This window comes from Leptosomus discolor, chromosome 19, assembly GCF_034619465.1.
Source record: "Leptosomus discolor isolate bLepDis1 chromosome 19, bLepDis1.hap2, whole genome shotgun sequence".
In the NCBI taxonomy this organism is placed as follows: domain Eukaryota; kingdom Metazoa; phylum Chordata; class Aves; order Leptosomiformes; family Leptosomidae; genus Leptosomus; species Leptosomus discolor.
The window spans coordinates 11,340,861-11,359,667 of record NC_141409.1 but is presented as its reverse complement, the minus strand read 5'-3'; the positions used below and the strand labels follow the sequence as shown (position 1 = coordinate 11,359,667).

The window sequence follows — 18,807 nt, the reverse complement described above, 5'->3', positions numbered from 1 at the left end:
TGATGTCTAAGACCCCCCACGCTTCTCTGAGGTGGTAATTATGAAGAATTAATTGCAAGGCTCCTTGAGACCTTCTGAGGAAGCTGCAAGATGCTGAAAACGTGTCTGACCTGAACAGGGTTTGTTCCCTCGGGAGTCATTTGTAGCTGTTGTCGTGTGTCACCCAGCACAGGAGCAACCTGTGAGGTGATGCTTTGCTGAACTCACAGCTGTGAGACAGCCCAGGGCTGCCTGGAAAAGGCCAAGCATTTCTATTGCGATCTTTCGTGGGGTGTGGCTGTGAAATAGGGCATGAAAGTTGAGGGGACATTTCTTTATATTTTCTTCGCCTTTGAAATTTGGAACACGAACCAGCTATTTACATTCCCCCGCACCCTAGAAGCTTTTTCAGTCCGAGTCAGAGCTGTTAGCAAGAATGCCCTTGCAATGAAGGGCGGCTACTCCTGCTGCAATAGTGTGAGTAGCCTGGGAGGGCACTGGGCAACCACCGCGCTCTGACACTTTGGGAAGCGCCACCTTACCAACGTCCAGCTCAAAGCCGCCGTGAGTCTCAGCTCCAGTGCTCAGGGTGGGAGAGGGCTGTAATCTGAGGCTGCCCGGTGTCCTCAGGCTCTCTCTGGGAGACCGGTTGGCGATTTCCTCTTGATTCGGGACTTCCAGAATAGTCTCACACCAGCAGTGATTCCTCCCAGCTGTGAGTTCTCTCTGTGGACTGTGTCAAAGTTAGAATAATTACTCAGAGTTTTTGAGATCGTGCATGTGTATAAGCAATCTTTTGAACTAAAAAAATGGTGATTTCACTTTAACAAAGCTATCATTTATTAGATTGTGGAAACAAAAGACTCACTGAAAAGTCATACCTGCCAATGAACAAAATCCCCTTTCTTGTACCTTGATGTTGTCAGGAAAGCTAGCAGCACCTGTCTTTACCTGCTCTGATTACTGCTCTGAAAGGGCTGGATATTTTTCAAGCTGGTGGCAAATAGAAACAACAACCTTGCAGTTTTGAAGCTTAATTTGTGAGGGCTGCACTGTACAATCTGTGCCATTGTTAGGACTCGGTTGCGCAATCCAGCTCTGAACCTTGGCAAAGTTATCTGGAACCTTTTTAGAAACACGAAGTACTGATCTCTGTTCCAGGGCTTCTGGGGCTTGTGCTGAGCGTGGCTGTGGCCCAACTAAGATTTGCTATAGACATACATACTTTAATATTTCAAACCGATGTCAGCACCGAGTCCCGCAGCCCTGACGAAGATCTCTGCTAACTGATTTTACTTTGTTTTGATTTGTAACTATCTGAGCTTCATTAAAAAGATTAAGAAGGAAGGTGTGAAAATGGGCATTTATTAACCAAGCCTCAGCTGAAACACATGCAGGGACACTGAGACACGTTGAAATGGTGACAGATGTTTTTTTTTATACTGAAAAATGAGTGTGGAATATTTTTTTTATCGGCAATCAGCTTAGGGAAATCTTATTTCATTTTCCTTGTTAATAAGCTTTTCTTTGTTTTTCATGACCCAGAAACTGCTAAAACGATTAGAACAGCTTCCACTAACACGTCCCGGGTGTAGTCTTCAGAAAGTGGGAGCAAAGGTGGATAAGAGAGAAAGAGAAGAGGAAACAGGGATTTCTTGAAAAGCAGTTCTAATATTTGTTGGGCACATGCACTGAGTATGGTCCCTGCGTTCACGTCGCGGTAGTTTTTTAGTCGCTGTCATTGTTTCCTTTGGCTCTTGAGAAATGCCTGCTTCTGTTTGGAGAGACCGATGCCAAGGTCCAAATCCGACCCTGCCTGTTTCCTGGGAAGGCTACTGCCAATATCAGTGGAAATCAATGCAGATTCTACAGAAAACACTGGGATTACACAGGAGTGGCCAGCAACCCCTCTCCTCCAGATACAACCAGCTCCGCAGCAGGCGTGAACCGTCACCATTCACAGATGAGGATCTTTGGATTTGCACCGGCTAAAGAGAAAGCATTACTGGGTCCGCAGGAGGAGGCAGAGCTGTGATCTAACTGTCTCAGGACATCAGGCCTCTGCCTGGCAGCTGCTCGCTCTGCCCCAGCCCATGAGGCTGCCCAGCGCACATTCAAAACTGAACTTATGGCAAAAGTGTTGTGACCTTTTTGGCTCTCATAAATGTAACGGAAAGCCACTTCTATAGGTAACTGAAGCAAAATAAGGATGCAGTTGCATACACATTTCCTGGTGGTTTGGAGAATTCCCATCGGTGAGTCATTTGCATTAGCAACAAATCTCCGCCAGCCACCCCTGCGGACGGCGGAGCAGCCGTGCGTGAAATGGGAACATTTCTTATGGAAAGAGGCACCTGCAGGACTTCTCGCATGGACGTGAGTCACTGTTTTCACAGCTATGATTAAACACGTCGACACAAAGCTGTGCTGTCGAAACTGGCTGTGGATAAGATCATGTTCAAGAGCGCTGATTTTGTAACGCTGGGTGTTTTGTATTTGTGAACGAGGCCGGCAAACAGTCAGTTTTTAACAGGTGGCTTTGTTTCGATGAACTCTTGAAGAGAATATCTGTTGTAGTCATCTGCAGACTGGTAACCCATCGCTGGTAGCAACAGCAGAAGCCAGAGCCTAGACCCAATTCAGCTGCTCTTAGTATCCCATTTTCTAACGTAGCTCTAGCTGCGCTGGAGATGAGCTAGACAGGCATGGATTTACCTGGGCTAAGAACCCAGGGCCATCCCCCCCTGTTAGTACAGTCCTGTAAAGTTCCATATGCTGGTCAAGACACTGGCTTCCTTCACTCCCTACTGACACTCCCCCACACCGAGTTTGTGCACTCACAGAGCAAATGTGTCTGGAGCAGGAGAAATTATGACCTCAGTCACCTCCTGAACACACCGGTGCTCCTTTTCCCCAGGGCTTTCTCATCTGGTCAGACCACAGCTGTATGCCCTCAGCAGGCATGTGGATCGGTTGATAGCAGAGCAAATTCAGGAACAGCCAGATCATGGGACCCTCCCACTGTCCTTACTGGTGTGTGGAGAAGTACTCTCATCCTCTTGCTTCCCATGAGTGAGCGTGCAGGCTTCAGGACTAGGGGCAACGTTTGAATCTAGATCATAAGCAAATGAAAGCTGAGAACAATTCAAAGGCATGCTTTTACTCTGAACCTTTGTATTATCTACTTTACCAGTAGCTAAGAAAGGGTTAGACATGGGGTGGTCTTTCCTTTGTATCTTCCCCTTCACTGTCACCACTGCTGCATCAGAGGGAGCTCTCAACCCACACGGAGATGAGTCTGGAGTTGTTCACAACATAGCAACACTTTCCACTTCGAATCTCTAAATACAGGGGTATTTTATCTGCAAGTAGCTCTCCTCATCTTTTGAAACAGCGCTTGCAATAGGGTTGTGATTTATTGTTTGAGGTTTCATTGGTGGGTTTTTTCCTGTGATGCTCTGAGGACTTTGTTTGACTCCACTGCTCAAACGCACGGGAGCTTTGCTTTCTCAGTAATTGCATTGTTCAGGAGATCAGTGCAATCTGTCTTGTTTCTACTTTGCCTGATGCTTGTCCATTACAGCTGAGGGGCTATTCCCTTCGGGGCCCACGGGGGTTCTGCACCTACCTTCCATTACTGTGAATTAGAGTTGCGTATGAACACGCAGGCATCAAGACAAGAGTAATGGGCCCCACCGTTTCCTTCAGACTGGTGCGCTCTCTAAGGTGCAGCGCGTACGCAGCTCTGCCTCTTCCCTGCACGCTCTGAGTGCCAAGTGCTCATGTTTTATACATTTACCATCTTCTGTGACAGAACAGCTCCATAATCCTTGCAACTGATCTCTCGGAGCAGAAATCAGCCCAACCTTTATGAACGTGGTTGTTGCACACAAAGCACAGGGTTTTAACTCTCAGTAATTCCAGTAATTACTGCTCATAACTTTGGTAAGCTGAGCTGTCTGGACTTATCTCTCCAATTTTCATTTTCCTCTTGTTTGCAGCTTTACAGTGCAAAGTAAACAATCTTAAAAAGCAGCTGTGCCTTACATGCCACCCTCGGGTAACAAACCCATTCTTTTTCCCACGAGAGCTTTCTGCAGTTTCACTGCAGGTAGGTTGGCAGGGCCAGCTCGGGCCCAGGCGCTGACGAACTGCCCGTTAGGCAGAGCCCCGCCTGGGCAGGGCTCCCGCAGCACTGACCCCTCGTCCTTTGCTCTGAATGGGAAGTTGGGGACGTGTTGGGGCCGGTTTGCTGCACATATGTCCTTTGGTAATGCCTGTCCAAGTTGTATTTCATCTTCTAGGGCTCAGGGGGTTTATTCTCTGAGGGAAGACCTCTCTGCAGGGCTGCACAGCCCCTGTGGGGACTCCGCCTTTGTCTTTCTCCGTGGCTGGACAGTGGCACGGTCTGAGCTGCGCTTAGCGACTGCGTCTGAACTAACAGGTCCCTTCAAGGTCCTCCCTGTCCCCAGGGATGACCCACCCAGGGCAGTTACACAAATATGACTTTGCTCTCTGAGGCCACACACAGGGTTCTCAATCAACTGCCATCTGCATTAAACATTTAATTAACATAGGCTGACTGAAAACACCCTGCGTTAATGGAATCCTTTTTTCTAAACTTCCTATTTTCCGTAATAATCAGCACGCTCTGCCAGGCGGACGGTTCAAGGCACCTCATGTTTGTGAGTAGGCGTTGCTCCGCTTACACACAACCTGGAGAGCTCCAGCGATCAGAAAATTTTCCACCCACTTTCAGAGCGCAGTGAGTAAAAACAATTACTAAAAATGAATTTATAGTATTCAGTTGATTGAATCACTCTTTAATCCCCTGCAAAAAGGAGATCAGTGGAGATTTAACTGGGTACTCCCAAAGATAATCAACGTATTCACCTGCCGATGCCATATGTTAAAATATGGGGGGGTACACAGCTTCCTCCCCAGCCCCAGCTCTCCCCAAGGGGACCCCCCTCCTCCCAGGGCTGCCCCTGCTGCAGGGACAGGGGTGGCGGGGGAGGAGGCAGAGGTGCATGGAGAGACCTCGCCCCATGGCTCCCGGCCTCCTCGCGCTGCTGGGAGGAGGCATCTAGGGCAAAATGCCTGTCGGGGAGAGCCACCTCTCCAAAAAAACCCCGCTGAGCCTTTCCGCTTGATTTCCCGGCTCTCTGCAAACAGGCGGTTCTCTTTCGGTACGTCTGGTGTCAAAATCTGCCTGCTCAGCAGCTCGCTGGGTGAGGAGTAACAAGCAGTCTGGCTCTGTGCTGAATTGGTGCTATTTATTTAACTACCTGTGTGTGTGGTGTGTTTAGCAGAGAATAATATATCCAAATTTATTTACCTTCTAGCAAGGAATCTGTGAGATGGAGAGGCTGGGCTGGTTATTGGCTTTTCGTGCAAAAGGTTTATGTCCACCTCGGAGCCCTTATTCACAGGAAAACCTTTTAAAAAGACAAATGAGGGCATTTAATAAATATGTTCTTTGTAGAAATGAAATGGCCCAAGCTTTGGCAACTATTCTCTGCCTACTTATATGTGAGCACTTAACTTCCATATAGCTCTTATCCACAGATTTCTAAGTACATGCAGTTAGGCTTATAGTTCCTTTCTTACTTCTGAGAAAGCCTAGGGACCAGAAGTTGATGTGTCCCAAATCAGTGGCAAAGCCACAGATAAAATTAAGAGGTGTAGTTTCACAGGTGCAATGAGAGGAGAAGAAAGTCATTGGATCATTACTCAAGTTAGGTCATTACTCCTTAATGTGACAGCCTCTACTTTGGTCCCATCTCTCCTCTCACAGGGGGACTGACAGACTTTCCAATGTTAACCAAACAGGCATATAAGAAAAGTCACTCACTACTAACATTCTGGCAACCTTCTGATCTGAGGACATTTGCTGGAATTTCATGGTTCTGCCCCACTGATCTAAACATACTGAACAGTGTATGGAGTGGTGCTTGTACTCGCTGCTGCCGGAGGGTCCCTAGGCTGCCTGTGCTGCTTGCTGAGGCTGCCTGTGACTCTTCTGGGTGTTAGGTTTGTGAGCTGCGCTGAGAACAAGCCTCCAAACACTCAAGGCTCCAGCGACAGCTCCCTCTGAGCAGTACAGATACAGCCTAGAAGACCTGCTGCTCAGGAACTTTCTAAGACATGGCACTTCCAACAGCCAAGGGGAAATCAGGCTTAAACATTGCTTTGTAGCTTTGAAAGACTTGGGCTATGGCATCTGAGCTTTATTGTTGCATTGTGTCAACGTGATCTACCTTTCCATGTGTTCCTCGGGTCTTCCCCAGCGTTGAGATCCCTCTGTCCTGCGCTACAAGGGATCCAGGGTAATTCTTTGCTCGCAGCACTCCCACCAGGCAGTGGAGTGGGTATTGCCTTCCGTCCGTCCAGGGCTGTTGCTCCCTCAGTGCTACTGACAAGGCTAATCCTGCCCAGTCCATGAAGTTCCCTGTCTGATGACACATGTAACACATCAGGATCTGGGCTATCCAGAAGCATTTGTATAGTCATTGTCCTGTCTTGCTCATCCTTGGGTGTCTCAGGCTCTGGGACAGAAGAAGACTCATTGTGAAAGTCCAAAGTTGTCAATGTTTTGTCAGCAGGGTCTTTAACCCAGCTTGCTGCATTCAGTCTCTTAGTTGCCATCTCAATCTTTTCAGCAAGTTCCTTGGATAGACTATGTATGGCTTTCACTCGATCCTGTTTACTTCTGTATGGAGAAAGACCAGAAGTTGAATCCTTAAAGTAAGCTTTTGCACCTTTCTGAGGAAGGGAAAATCTCAGAGGAGGTGTATGCAGAGCTGGAGGAGAGCAGGCCCTCCAGTCCTCATATTTCAGAGGACTGAGAAACCAGCATTCAGATTCCAGTGGTGCTGGAGTAGCTAATGCCTCTCTTTTTTCATATGGTTGAACTGCTTCTAGTAGTTGATTCCTGTTGAAATAAAAAGGAGAAATGTCACACTGTAAAGACACAGTAACAGTAGCTTTCTGCACAGCCCAGTGTGTTCAACTAAAGCGCTTCACAAAAGAAACAGATTTCCCTGCTTATAGATACACTTGTCATAGGAGAGATTCAGGATGGAGATGAACTGCTAACATGCAGAGATGAATCAGCCTGGGGGTGGCAAGGAATAATTATTATTTAAAAATACAAAGCGTAGAAGTAGGCTGAAAAGTCTGCCTCAACCTGGAGAGCCAGAGCATAGGTGTCTTTCCCTGCTCAAAACCACTCCCAGATGCTTCCAGGTTCTGTAACCTCTCTGGACGAGGGTGCAGTGAGGCTGGTTTTAAGGTCAGCTATGACAGCGCGTTAGTCCATTGCTTTGGTTTTTATGGTTTACAACCGAATACTATGAAGGGTCTGCAGTGCGTGCTGAGAGAGGCTTTCTAGGATGCTTTTCATGTCCGAGTACCTGCCTCTGTGATCTTTACTTAATAGAACATGGGATGATTTATCCACCCGGGCTGTGACGTTCCTCTCCAGGATTCCACCACTGGTTTGCTCCTGAAACAGAAGTGACCGTTAGTGCAAGCACTAAAAAGCTGGGCAACATGAGGATAATAGCTGGCTTTTGTTCCACTTAATAATTTGTTCATGTGACTGGAAAATTGCATGCACCAAACAACAAACCTGGTAGCTCAAGCAGGCTGTTGGGCCTGAAGTCAAGGCTTCCAGCCTTACTAATAAGCCCAGCAATTCTTGCCATAATTAGCAGTTAATTGCTCTCTTTTTCCAGATAAAACTTTTTTTCCCCGACACTTGAAAGCATTTGTATGAAGCATTTTAATCTTCTACATGGTGCTGCACTGATCAAGATTGGAGGGTTTGCAGTTTGCCGCTCCTTCGTGACTTACTTGCTCAGGTTTACTCTGAGGACTTTCTTTTGCAGAAGCTGTTTCCCCGATGAGATTGCATGTCTGGTCAGAACAGGCTTTCTTTCCAATAGCTTCTCTCTGTTTCCTGTATACTTCTTGCAATCTCTTATTTCTCATCTCTGTGGCCTGCACCAAGGACTTTTTCTCTTCTAGGCTTTTTCTCTTTCTTTCTTCATTCTTTCGAGACATAAATTCCTGGACAATTTCAGGGCTGTAGGGGTGAGGTTTTCTAACGTTTACCCTCCTTTTTGAAGGGAGTTTAAGGTTTTCTTTCTCCGACCTTTTCTGTGCAGGGCTGCTTGAGCCTTTCTGTCTCTGAGGAGATGTCCTTTTTCCTCTGCTGCAGCTCCCTGAGGTGTGGGGCTTGGCTCCATCTTTCATTAATGAAGACTGTATCTTTTCCCTGCTGAAGGCAGAGGGAGTTATGCCCTGAGGTCCAGGTGAAGGAGAATGGAGCCCTGCAGGGTATTGCTGCAGAACTTCTACCTTTCCTTTCACAGTGTCTTTTGGGAACTTGGTGTGTCGGTGTTCATCCTGATGCTGGCTTTGCAAGTGTAGGTTCCTGAGTATTTGGTTTGTGTCCTTGGTCGGTGCATTGCTGCCCCTTTCAATAGGCTTGCTGGGGGGAACCGCACAGCTTTTGAATTCAGGGCTTTTCCCCACAGGTTCATTTCCCTTTTCTCTGGAGCTGTTTTCCATCGCTGGCGTTGCTACAAATCCTCTACCAGATTCTGTGGAAAGCATTTGGAAACAACAGTGGTGTTATTACTTCAGAGATGTATCAGTTCCTGTATCTATCAATCATGTGCATCTCAAAAACTGCCTCCCACTGTAGGTCTGAGGACTATTTGCATGTGTAGCCCAGGCTTGTACATCTGCTGTAAATACTGCAGTGTTCTCGGGAGAAGATAGAGCTGTAAGGGTGAAATTTGAAGTTGCAGTGGCCAGTTGCACAAGTGAGGTGTAGTTTGTGGCCCTTTGGTACAAACAATTTAATATATATGGGCACTGAAGCCCTTTATCTCATAAACCTCTTATGCTTGTCAGGGTAGCACAACGAAGGCTCAGTGGCCAGCCTCAGCTACCTGCAGACCCAGGGAAGCTCTACAGCTGTGTCTGGCAAACCACCCCAGCTAAAAAAGCAGCGTGTGCTAGTACGTGCAGGCCGTGGAGCTGATGCTGTCTCTCTGCGGGGGAGACATTACCTGTGCCATGCTCCAGACAAGTCTTATGTTTAGGTCACAGTGAATTTGCATTGTCTCTTCAAAACCACAATGGATTCATTGTGCCAGCTGACCATGGACAACAGCTTTAGTAAGTGTTCTGGGTGGTTGTTAACCTGACGAGGGAGTCATTGCAGGAGTCATTAAAGACAGGTGCTCAGAAGGTCCTTGAAACCTTTTGTTTCAGTGAGTTCTAATGCACTTTTTTGTTTGTGTGACAAAACAACTACTGTAGTAGAGAGGCAACTGTACCAAAGGTATTTGCTGTGGTCCGCTCTTCGTCTGTGCTCCTCAGATTTGGCAATGTAGGAGGTGGACCGAGCAACTTTCTAGCTAACTTCTGACCTTCTCTCCATGCAGAAGCACCGGGGAGCTTCGCACCTGAAACAGAGGATTTGTATTTAAATATTAAGCACTCACATATTCTTTGAAAGAAAATCACAACTCTATTATAAATCTTTTTAATGGTGATTTCCAGGAATCTCACCCAAGGCGTGGGGAAATCTCAAAAGTTTCAGTCAGAGGAGGTTGAAAACAAAGGTGATGCTACTCTGGTAACGAGAAGTTTTTAAAGCACTTAAACTTTGGAGGCTGTCACTTTGCTGGGGTCTAGTCACCAACTGACAGAGACGGTTCATGAATCAGATGAGGGCAATGCATGAAGGTTCAGGGAGTTCCTAAGGCTTTACCATTAGCATTAATGTAGTTTAACACTTGTAGCATGTTCACACAGTTCTCTGAAGTTTTACTCAGAAACCATTGGCTCCCAGAGTCCTCAAGAACACTAAGAGGAGGTCAGGACACTGACCCGAGAGCATCTGAGAGCATCCTTCTGTGGTGGCAGCTGCAGACAGCTGATACTTGCTGGGTACCAGCAGATTTGAGAACCAGAGGGAGGGGCATAACAAAAAAATCTTAATTTCCTAGTGATTACTTCACACTCACTTGAGTAAACAATTCATTTTTAAACTGGCGAGAATCAGCAGGATGCAGTGTGGAAGAATCAATGAGCAATACAGGATGAGGGACAATGTATAATGCAAAAATAAACGCAGTATGCAGCAAAACCAAATTATTCTTGCTTAATGTGTGGTGTCACATAATAGACCACATTTATCACTGTTTTACTTCATAATTTCTGATTGCATTCACAGCATGCCAATACTTGCACTGGCATAATTATGTGTTTATTGCAAGCACTTCTCCAGCAGAAGGTGATAAACAGGGACTTGTTTGGTTTTTGCATGGAAATCCTCCCCACCAAATTGTCCTCCAATGAAAATATTCAAGATTTTTTTTAAAGAAAAGGTTTGACTCTTCAGTAGGCATCAGCCTCAGTTCAAAAATGTGGTCCAGTGCTCAGTCAGCTGACCGAGTCAGGCTTTTCTAGCTTCTGTTCAGTAAACTTGTCTATAGGCTGAGCTGACTGTGTGACTCGGAGAATCCCCTGCTGGCCCCGACGCACTTTTGGAGACGCTGGTTAACGGGGTTGTCCCGGGACTCCCCTTTGCTTTGTCAACAGCTGTAAGGCAACACCTTCCCAGCCAACAGCCCTGGGCTGCACCACCGCCGCTGCTGGAGTCACGGCCGCACCTCAGCTGCACTCGCAGCCGACTGAGATGCTCCGGAGGCTCCTCTCAATCGTGCAGATTAGGTTGTTACAAGAGAAATCACCTTTTTCAGACAACGAAGAGCTTTGCTGTCTGTGGGGCTGAAGACACTTCCTATAATCACATGGACTTGCCTGGGAAGCCTTCAGTGGAATTATGTACAGGATCCCCACGGTTCGGTGTTTGACAGCACGAACCATGGATGGAATTCCCAAACTCTGCTGGACTCGGGATGGCTGAGATCCACCAGTGTTTTTAATGAAACTCCTTCCTGTATCACTTTGTTTTCTAGTTTAGCAGTAGCAAAAACGCAGCATGCTTTCATTTTTATTCTGTCTTAGTTTCTCTGAATGCAACTGACAAATTAATCTATATCCAACAATCTTCACTTCACCATGTTGTCCAGTTTCAATTAAATCTTTTTTGTCTACACAGTGTTTATTAACTACAGAAACTGTTATGCTGAAGTTCAAGAGCAGCCTGCATTTCTTTTGAAAACACTTGCTAGAAGGAAATCTTTTGATTTAAATACCCTCTGGGTTTTTTTTCTACCTATGAACAGATGAATATTTTATAGCTGTTGTGACTTAATTTTTTGTTAACTACAGCAAATTTGTAATTCATCAAATTCCTGAGTACTCTGGCTCTGACCCCTGCCCCTCATTCATCTCTTTGTAGCCCTGCCTTGGCTCTTTCGCTGACAGAAACTAATAGCCAATAAAGACACCATGACACTGGCAGTTACAATGATGAATGCTTCATGTGGCATGGTCTTATTATGACCCACTCTCAGAGGAAGATCAAGCCATTTTTCAAACAATCCATTAAAACAAAAAAAAAAGGAGGGAGAATGAAATTATTACATATTTCATGCATTTTAAATAGTACTTAGGTAGCAGAGCACATGATGCTGCTGTACTCATAATTTCATCTGCACGGTATTAGGTAGCCTGGATTTTTTTCTTTCCTTTTCACACAAGTTATGTATCTGGTGTAAAATACAACTGCTTTGAGTGAGCAGGGCCCATAGCACTTCCACGATTTACCTTGCTCCCCACAAAGTCTGAATGCAACTATTTCCAGTGCAAAGTAACAGCGTTAAATGGGTAAAATTACTCCAGTAATTCAAATCTGGACTTAAACATACTGGTCAAAGGGAACTGAGAACTAGTGACTGGGACTCCTGTTCCTGCTGTTGACTTTGTAGTAAGGCTGTGGCCAATTCATCCGACTTTTCACTACTTTGATTCCGTCCCTGTTTTGCAGGCCAGGAAATCCCTGTCTTTTGATGGCACTCCTAATTCATTAGGGCACACAGAACTGAAGAGGTGACAGACAGCTCTCGCCACCTACAACATATGGCTTATTTTTTATTTCTAAGGATTTTTAATGCTGGCAGGTCTGGGACTCAACTGCTGCAGGCAAAGGCGTGACAAATTGTGGGAGGTAACAAAGGCTGGTTCTTGGGCAATGCCTGTGAGCACAGACACGGAGCCTTTGGCAAGTCCTTTGCACGTGGAGACCCTGAGGGAGGGCGTGTGGAAGTGACTTGCCAAAGTTTACCTCACAATTCAGTGACAGAAAGTGTTATCAGGTGGCCAGTCTGATACCCGGTCCCGGGGGGCTCAGCACGACTTACCAGCAGCTAAAACAGAAATTAAGGTTTGTGCTGCTTGTGGTCATCTTCTGCTTCCTTGAGCAAACGTCAATTTTTGTCTGTTCCCTCCATGGTTTTCTTTGTTATCTGCTTGGTGTAACTAGGCTTTGGTCCTTGACTGCAGATCCTATGATTTTTGGTATTATTTTAATAACCAGATAAAGATTTTGGCAGGTGAGTGCCCAGATGCCTCTGACCTCCAGTAGTTTTGCCAATCAATTTGTGTAACTTCTCATTATTTTCATCTTTACTCTTACCTGTCACTGCTGTCTCCAGAACAGAGGACTTGGGTGAAGGCTGCCTCTGGCTTTGCGTTTGAATTCTTCGGGTTGAGCTTCTCTCTCTTTGGTCTTTAATCAGGAAGGGAAAACCAACCAAACAAAAACAAACCAGAAAAAGCGTGCAGCTAAAATCAAGCTTCGGACATGAGTGCTGCCACCAACAAACCAAACCCAGTCCCGTTCACTTGGAACACAAAAGTGGGAATGCCTGTAATGACACTGGTCACCGAACAAGGACTCCGTTTTTTGTGGTACTGGAGGTGTCCCAGCAAAGCAAGCGTTGGCCTGGATCCCTCAGGTTACATCCGTGACCCTGTCTACCCGTACAACAGTGTACTGTGCAAACAGCCCTGGCACATCCAGCGGCTGCAGCGGGACACCTTTCCCCTTGGTGTCTCTCTGGAGATCCAGACTAACCTTTCTTTGCAGAGTACACAAACACCACTTGCTTGGGCAAGTTGCCTGTAACAAGGTGTTACGATACAGCATTGCTAACCTGGGATCTTGGGGGTTTTCTATAATCCCTCCCTTGCTCAGGGGTGGTAAATTCTTCTCTGCCTGGTATTCTGTGCTCTTCATCAGGCAAGGAGAGATTAGACCTCAGGTTCACAGCAGTAAAACCTAGACAAGCATGAATCTGAAAGCTGTCAGGCTACAAGGAGCAGTGCAGATGCTGGTACCTGATAGCACTGAGCTCCTGCATGTGTGAAAAGCAGCAGCAGGCTTCCTAGGCCAGACTGCAGGTATCTGACAGAGGCAATGTCTGGCAAAGCAGCTGCGACACGCTTGTTTCAGTGGTGGACTACAGTCAGACAAACCGAACAAGCTGCATCTGAACCGAGCGTCTGGAGCTGTTAATCTTCAGCCTCTGTTCTGCAAGTTGAATTGTTTGTCTGGTAGTTCCCCAACTCAGTTATGTAAAATGACCCGGGTTCAAAACAAACTAAACTAGCCTTACCCCTGAGAATGTTCAAAAGAGGCTCAGCAGGGATTGTGGCTTTGGCTCCTGGGTATTAGGAGGGGTAACGCTGCGCAGCGGTGACCGAAAGCGCCGCCTGCTTCAGCTGAAAGGGGGAGGCGATGGCAGCACGGACGGGTGCTCCCACAGACCCAAGGGGAGCACCATAAGATACTTCTGTACAGCACTGTAAACGGTGATTTGGAGCAAATCTGAGGGAAACGCCCGTGGAAGCTGGTGGTGTGTGACAGGGATCATAGTGCCCAATAAATTAACGCTAATGCTATTATGGCAATAAGATTTATTATGTACAGCTTTTCAGCTCGTCTTCTCTAGTCTAATATACCCTCAGTAATCCCCTGTTGGCTGAAAAGATTGCCAAGCGGGCAGGCTAACGGGGCTAGCTGTAGGCAGTCCTTGCTCTCAAGTCCGTGCGTTACTCACAGCGATCTGAGACCTTACATCACGCTAAACTAAAGTGGCAGCTGGAGATGGATGGTTCTTCAGAACCAAATTTAGCAGCAAAGCAGGATAAGCAAGTCTAATAATATTTGCTTTCAGATCCACACTAGTTCCACTGAATGAACTGCACAATTCCTGCTCTAAGTACCTGTGATGCCTCTCTGCGCTACTGTGCTGCTGTTTCTCATTTCATGCTTTATATGTGGCAAAAGGAACAATGTGGGAGGAAAGGGGAGAAAAGAACATACGTCCTGCAAATTCTCTACTAGTTTGTGGAAAGAAACTTATAAATTTGTGCATGCTGGGGAATAAATCCAGCAGAGAAGCGAACTCAGTAAGCAGGCTGATGCCTATAGCACAGGGAGGTTTATAGCTCCCCCAAGGGCTCCAGGGGTAAATGATTTTATCACATGAACATGGTTGCTGCCCAACATAAACCAGAGTGTGGGGTGGAAGCTGTGTGGTCAGTTTTCCAGCTGTGCCAAAGCCCTTCTAGGTAATACACAATTTCAGCCTTTCTCTGTAGATGCCAGACTACTACTGACCTCTGTAGATGCCAGACTACTACTGACCTCTGTAAAGCGGAGCAGGAGGAGCAGACACCACTTTGCACACCTTTCTCTTCAGGGCCCTTTTTTGCAGTGGCTCTTCAGCACAGGCAGACATCAGACACTTCTGCTCCTGAGATGCTGCTTGCTGCTTTTGCTTCTGCTCCTGGATTCTCTTCTTGAGTTGCTCTAACTTTTTTCGAGGTGATTTTTTCCACAGCTCTTCCAGCTTCTGATCCCTGGGCTTGCTGGCTGATGAGAGGAGGTAGGTAGGGAGCAGGACAGCCGTAGGCACGGGAGCGTTGCTCCGGCTGCCACGTGGGACAGCTGAGAACAGACTGCTTTCAGCAGGGGAGCGAGGTGGGTGATGCAGAGAGCAGGGAGATTTTTCCTCTTGTACTGTGCAACCTCTGGAATCTGCCTGCTCCCTGAAATGGTCCCTTCTTGGGCTTTTTGTAGGAGACCATGTCCCAGCTGTGCCTTCGCCATCCGCAGCCTCCCTCCTGGCAGGGCTGCAAGGTGCTGAGCCTCCCCTGGGGGACAGCGGGGTCATTCCGGTTGGGGCAGAGCTCACAGTAGGGCTCTCAAGGAAACTGAAGGTCTGTGGCCAAGCAGGGGAGAGAGCAGCACAGTTTCCCTTTCTCAAGAAAAAGAAAACCAAGACTGAATATGTAGGGTGTGTCATTAAATTGTTCAATAGGCTGCTAATATGAATGACAGCTGAGTTTCTACAACATGCTCTGATGGTGATCTCTGTCTCCACAGGATCAGCATTTTGCCAGTTACCAGCAGTTTGGCAAACAAATACAGTATTGGGAAAGTGCAAAGCGAAGCGTGGTCTGATAAGAGTTCCTACAAGCAGGGGCCGATAGACGAACACAGAGAACTGATGTCAGGGCATTGACTTGTGGATCAGCATTTCCGAGGGTGAAATGGTTTGGTGGCTTTTTCTTTTTTTTCTAGTAAATAGTAAGATGCTAAACTTTTTTCTGAAGTCCCGCATCCCAGAACTTGAGATCCTTCTATGCGTGTCATTGCCTCTTTATCCACCAAGCGCTGTACATTATTACTTACCTGCAGGCTGGACGAATCTCATTGCTCTGTTCCTCATTCAAAGCTGCTTCATCTCTGTTCCTCTCACCGTCTACAGCATAGCAAAATTATGTCAATGTCAAAAAGGTTCCTTAACCATTAAATGAAACCAGTTCCTTTTACTGGGGACTATTCCCCAACCAAATCTGGCCCTTTGGATTCCTGGGTACAATTTTGTTCGTCCTTGGTAATGAGCCTGCCAGCACGGCAGTTCTGGGACAGGAAAGTGAGGGTTTGCTCTTTGGTGTAAAAATCTCTGTGTACACTGTCTCCATGCCACCCAGGTCTGCAGGGCAGGCTGAGTATTTGGTTACTGGCTTGCACAGAAACTCATGCTCCCTTTAGCACCCTGTGTCCCAGCTCCTTGAGAACCATAACACGATGTTAAAGTGTGCTTCACCAGGCCACGACATGCCCCTGTCATTTAAACCCAGTGACAAACATTCATCTCGTCTTTCCTTCCTTTGTGCGAACGGCTTGGGAGCAAGAGAAAAGACTCACATGCAAAACCACAAGCTCCAGCAAAGCTTCGAACAGATCAACTCAGCACACCTCTCTTGCTCTCCTTGCTACCAAGAGCGAGGCCCAGGCAGTGAGCCTTCTCCACGGGCATGGTACAAAGCTCAGCTGCTCAGGGAAGGAATAGCATCCCTAAATATTAAAGGCTGGCAGCTTAAACTGTTCCTAGCCAATAAGTCGTCTCAAAACCAAATACCCAGCAGATGCGACAAAAATGGCAAGTCTGTTCTTGCCATTAGTTTTCAAGCATCTTCTAGAATTTGGTTAAATTTCCTGCTTTTTTCGTTATCCCACTTTGTCTTTTAGAGATGATTTTAAACACATTATGTATTTCTTGCAAAAGTAAACAAACAAAATGCTGCGTTTACATCCCTTCAGTTATCTCTAGGGGAAAAAAAACCCTCAGAGGACAAGCACGAGCAGCTTTTACATTGCTGTAGCCGGTGAGCATTAATGCTGCATCTTTTGCCTGAACTGTCTCCAGCAAGGTGTGACTCCTTGTGCATTGTGATATCCTCCTGGGAACATTAGTAGAAAGCTGATGAAAATAGACACTTTCCTCTACAAAGAGGGCCTTTCAGTATCTCTTATCACCTTCCCATCCCTCCAGCACCAAAGCAGTCCCCCTGCCTCAGCAGTTTCCCAGTAACTCAGAACTCACCAAAGCTTTTTTCATGCCAAAGCTTTCTTCTGGCTGCCTGTGATTTGGCACAACTCCACGTTTGATGATCAAATTTGTTTTCAATCCTTTGTAGCTGTGAAAAGGCAGATTTTTCTTTTGAAGGGAGACATATGTTTTTTTTTTTTTCCCCGTGGTAGCCTTTTGCTGGCATACACTGCTTCTCTGATTAATTTTGCAGCTCCTAGTTACTCTGTAAATACTGGCATGTCTGAGCATGTTCCATGTGGTATTTCCTACAGTTGGAAAGAACGCACTTGACTGGGAAGATAAGAGATGAAATCGCCTCTCTCCATTGTTTACACTTCGCATGTGTGTGTGCTTCAGATTTTTACCGGAGCTGCTCTGATGTTTTTAAATACAGCAGGAGCTGGAAGTAACCCCGGCCAACAGCAGCTTCAACGGTGTGATACTAGTGTCAGGCCTTGCCTGTGCAAGCAGCGCTGAATGCGTTTGGACAGTATTACGCGTTCATTGTTATGATTGTGGAGGCGGTTCATTACGTTTCCTACTAAGAGGACAGTAAGACAATGAGGTTTCAGAGGATGTCTTGACTCAGTGAGTGTCAGCTCTTATTCTGCTCAGGGCTTCAGCCACAAGCAGGGCAAACCTTTGTCTGTTCTTGCCATTAATTCTGAAGAGTGTTGTGAAATTTGCTAAGAGTCCTTGCTTCTCTCCTTACCCTCTTTTTGTCGTTTAGCAAATGATTAAAGAGATCGTATGTTCATTGCAAAAGAACAAACGAAACGGCGTGTTTACACCGCTTTCAATTGCATTATTTCCATGAAAGAAAACTCTGTGGAGGCAGCGCACAGGTAGCTGACAGAGAACGATAAAGGTGTGTGACAACAAGTGTTCCCTGAACCGCACGTACCACTGCTTTGGCTTTCTGAAGACTCTTCCAAGCCAAGGCCACATCTGCAGAAGCAAGAGATGAAAGACATGTTTTAGCTTCTCTTCACGTGTGTCTTCACTACAGATAATTTTGCCTCACGCCCAAGCCAGAATAGATTGTAGAGCTGGTGGCTGAAACACAGAACTGCTCCTGAAAAGTTGTCTGGAGTGCTTTTATATACGGCTTGTTTTCCAGGCGTGCTTAGTGCCATCAGAGCTAGTGCTCTTTGAGCTATGTTAGTGCTTCTTCAGCAAAATCCTCACTGGTATTAGCTGGTAGTTTTGCATGTATTTAAGGAAGACTGAGCTGAATTTCCCAGTTTAGTGCTATTTGGTAATAGTTACTTACAAAAAACTCCCATGTAGGATTAATTGTGAGAGTGAGAATGGCTCGTGCCTTTTCACAGAAAAAACAAAGCAATGCATCAGGCAGAGAGAAGCTCCTAGCGTGAACTTAATGCAACAGTAATTGAGTCTTGATGACTTCAGGCTGAGGATGATTCATAAAGCAGGTTTCTGTTAGAAAGCAGCATGAAATGGGGAGCTTTGGTGTTGCTGTAAGAGCTACAAGCACAGTTACGATACTGTCCAACGCTCTCCAAACTTCAAAATATTTGCTCCATTGTGCCTGAAGTCATGCAATCCAGATTAAACTAAGCTCTAAAGTCTTCCAGTAAGTGATAAATCCTTGATTTGAAATAAAGTTATCCAAGTCTCTGCTACGACCGTACAGAGGAAAACGGAAGGTCATTACCTACGTACCAGCTAGAGGATCTGATTCTCCAGATGCAAAACTGTTCTCCATCTTTCAGCTGTGCTAGAGCTCTGCTTAGTTGATATCCATGTCTGAAATAACCAGGCAAAAGGACTAGTCATTGCTGCCCTTTGAGAACAGCCTAGATCATTTCTATGCCTACGTATTTTTTTTCTCGTCTGTAATTGCTGACTGCCCATAAAGACCCTCATCGTTTACATTTCTGTGGTGTTTGCAAATGTTACCTGTTATTATTCATCTTCTCAGCCTTGT

At 46.2% G+C, this 18,807-nt stretch overlaps 1 protein-coding gene across 1 annotated transcript in view; it reads right to left on the bottom strand.

Annotated features, from left to right (window-relative positions):
• CCDC187 (coiled-coil domain containing 187) overlaps window positions 1–18,585 on the bottom strand; it is a 42,462-nt gene extending 23,877 nt beyond the window's left edge. Inside the window, exons 1-12 of the mRNA XM_086475826.1 lie at window positions 18,543–18,585; window positions 17,761–17,804; window positions 16,869–16,962; window positions 15,671–15,740; window positions 14,621–15,237; window positions 12,599–12,697; window positions 9,333–9,461; window positions 7,837–8,588; window positions 7,395–7,486; window positions 6,240–6,913; window positions 5,318–5,417; window positions 517–712 (exon numbers count right to left, since the gene is read on the bottom strand). Coding sequence (XP_086331952.1) covers window positions 517–712; window positions 5,318–5,417; window positions 6,240–6,913; window positions 7,395–7,486; window positions 7,837–8,588; window positions 9,333–9,461; window positions 12,599–12,697; window positions 14,621–15,237; window positions 15,671–15,740; window positions 16,869–16,962; window positions 17,761–17,804; window positions 18,543–18,585 — 2,910 coding nt within the window. The remainder of the gene's footprint in view (window positions 1–516; window positions 713–5,317; window positions 5,418–6,239; window positions 6,914–7,394; window positions 7,487–7,836; window positions 8,589–9,332; window positions 9,462–12,598; window positions 12,698–14,620; window positions 15,238–15,670; window positions 15,741–16,868; window positions 16,963–17,760; window positions 17,805–18,542) is intronic.
• Window positions 18,586–18,807: the final 222 nt, after the last annotated feature.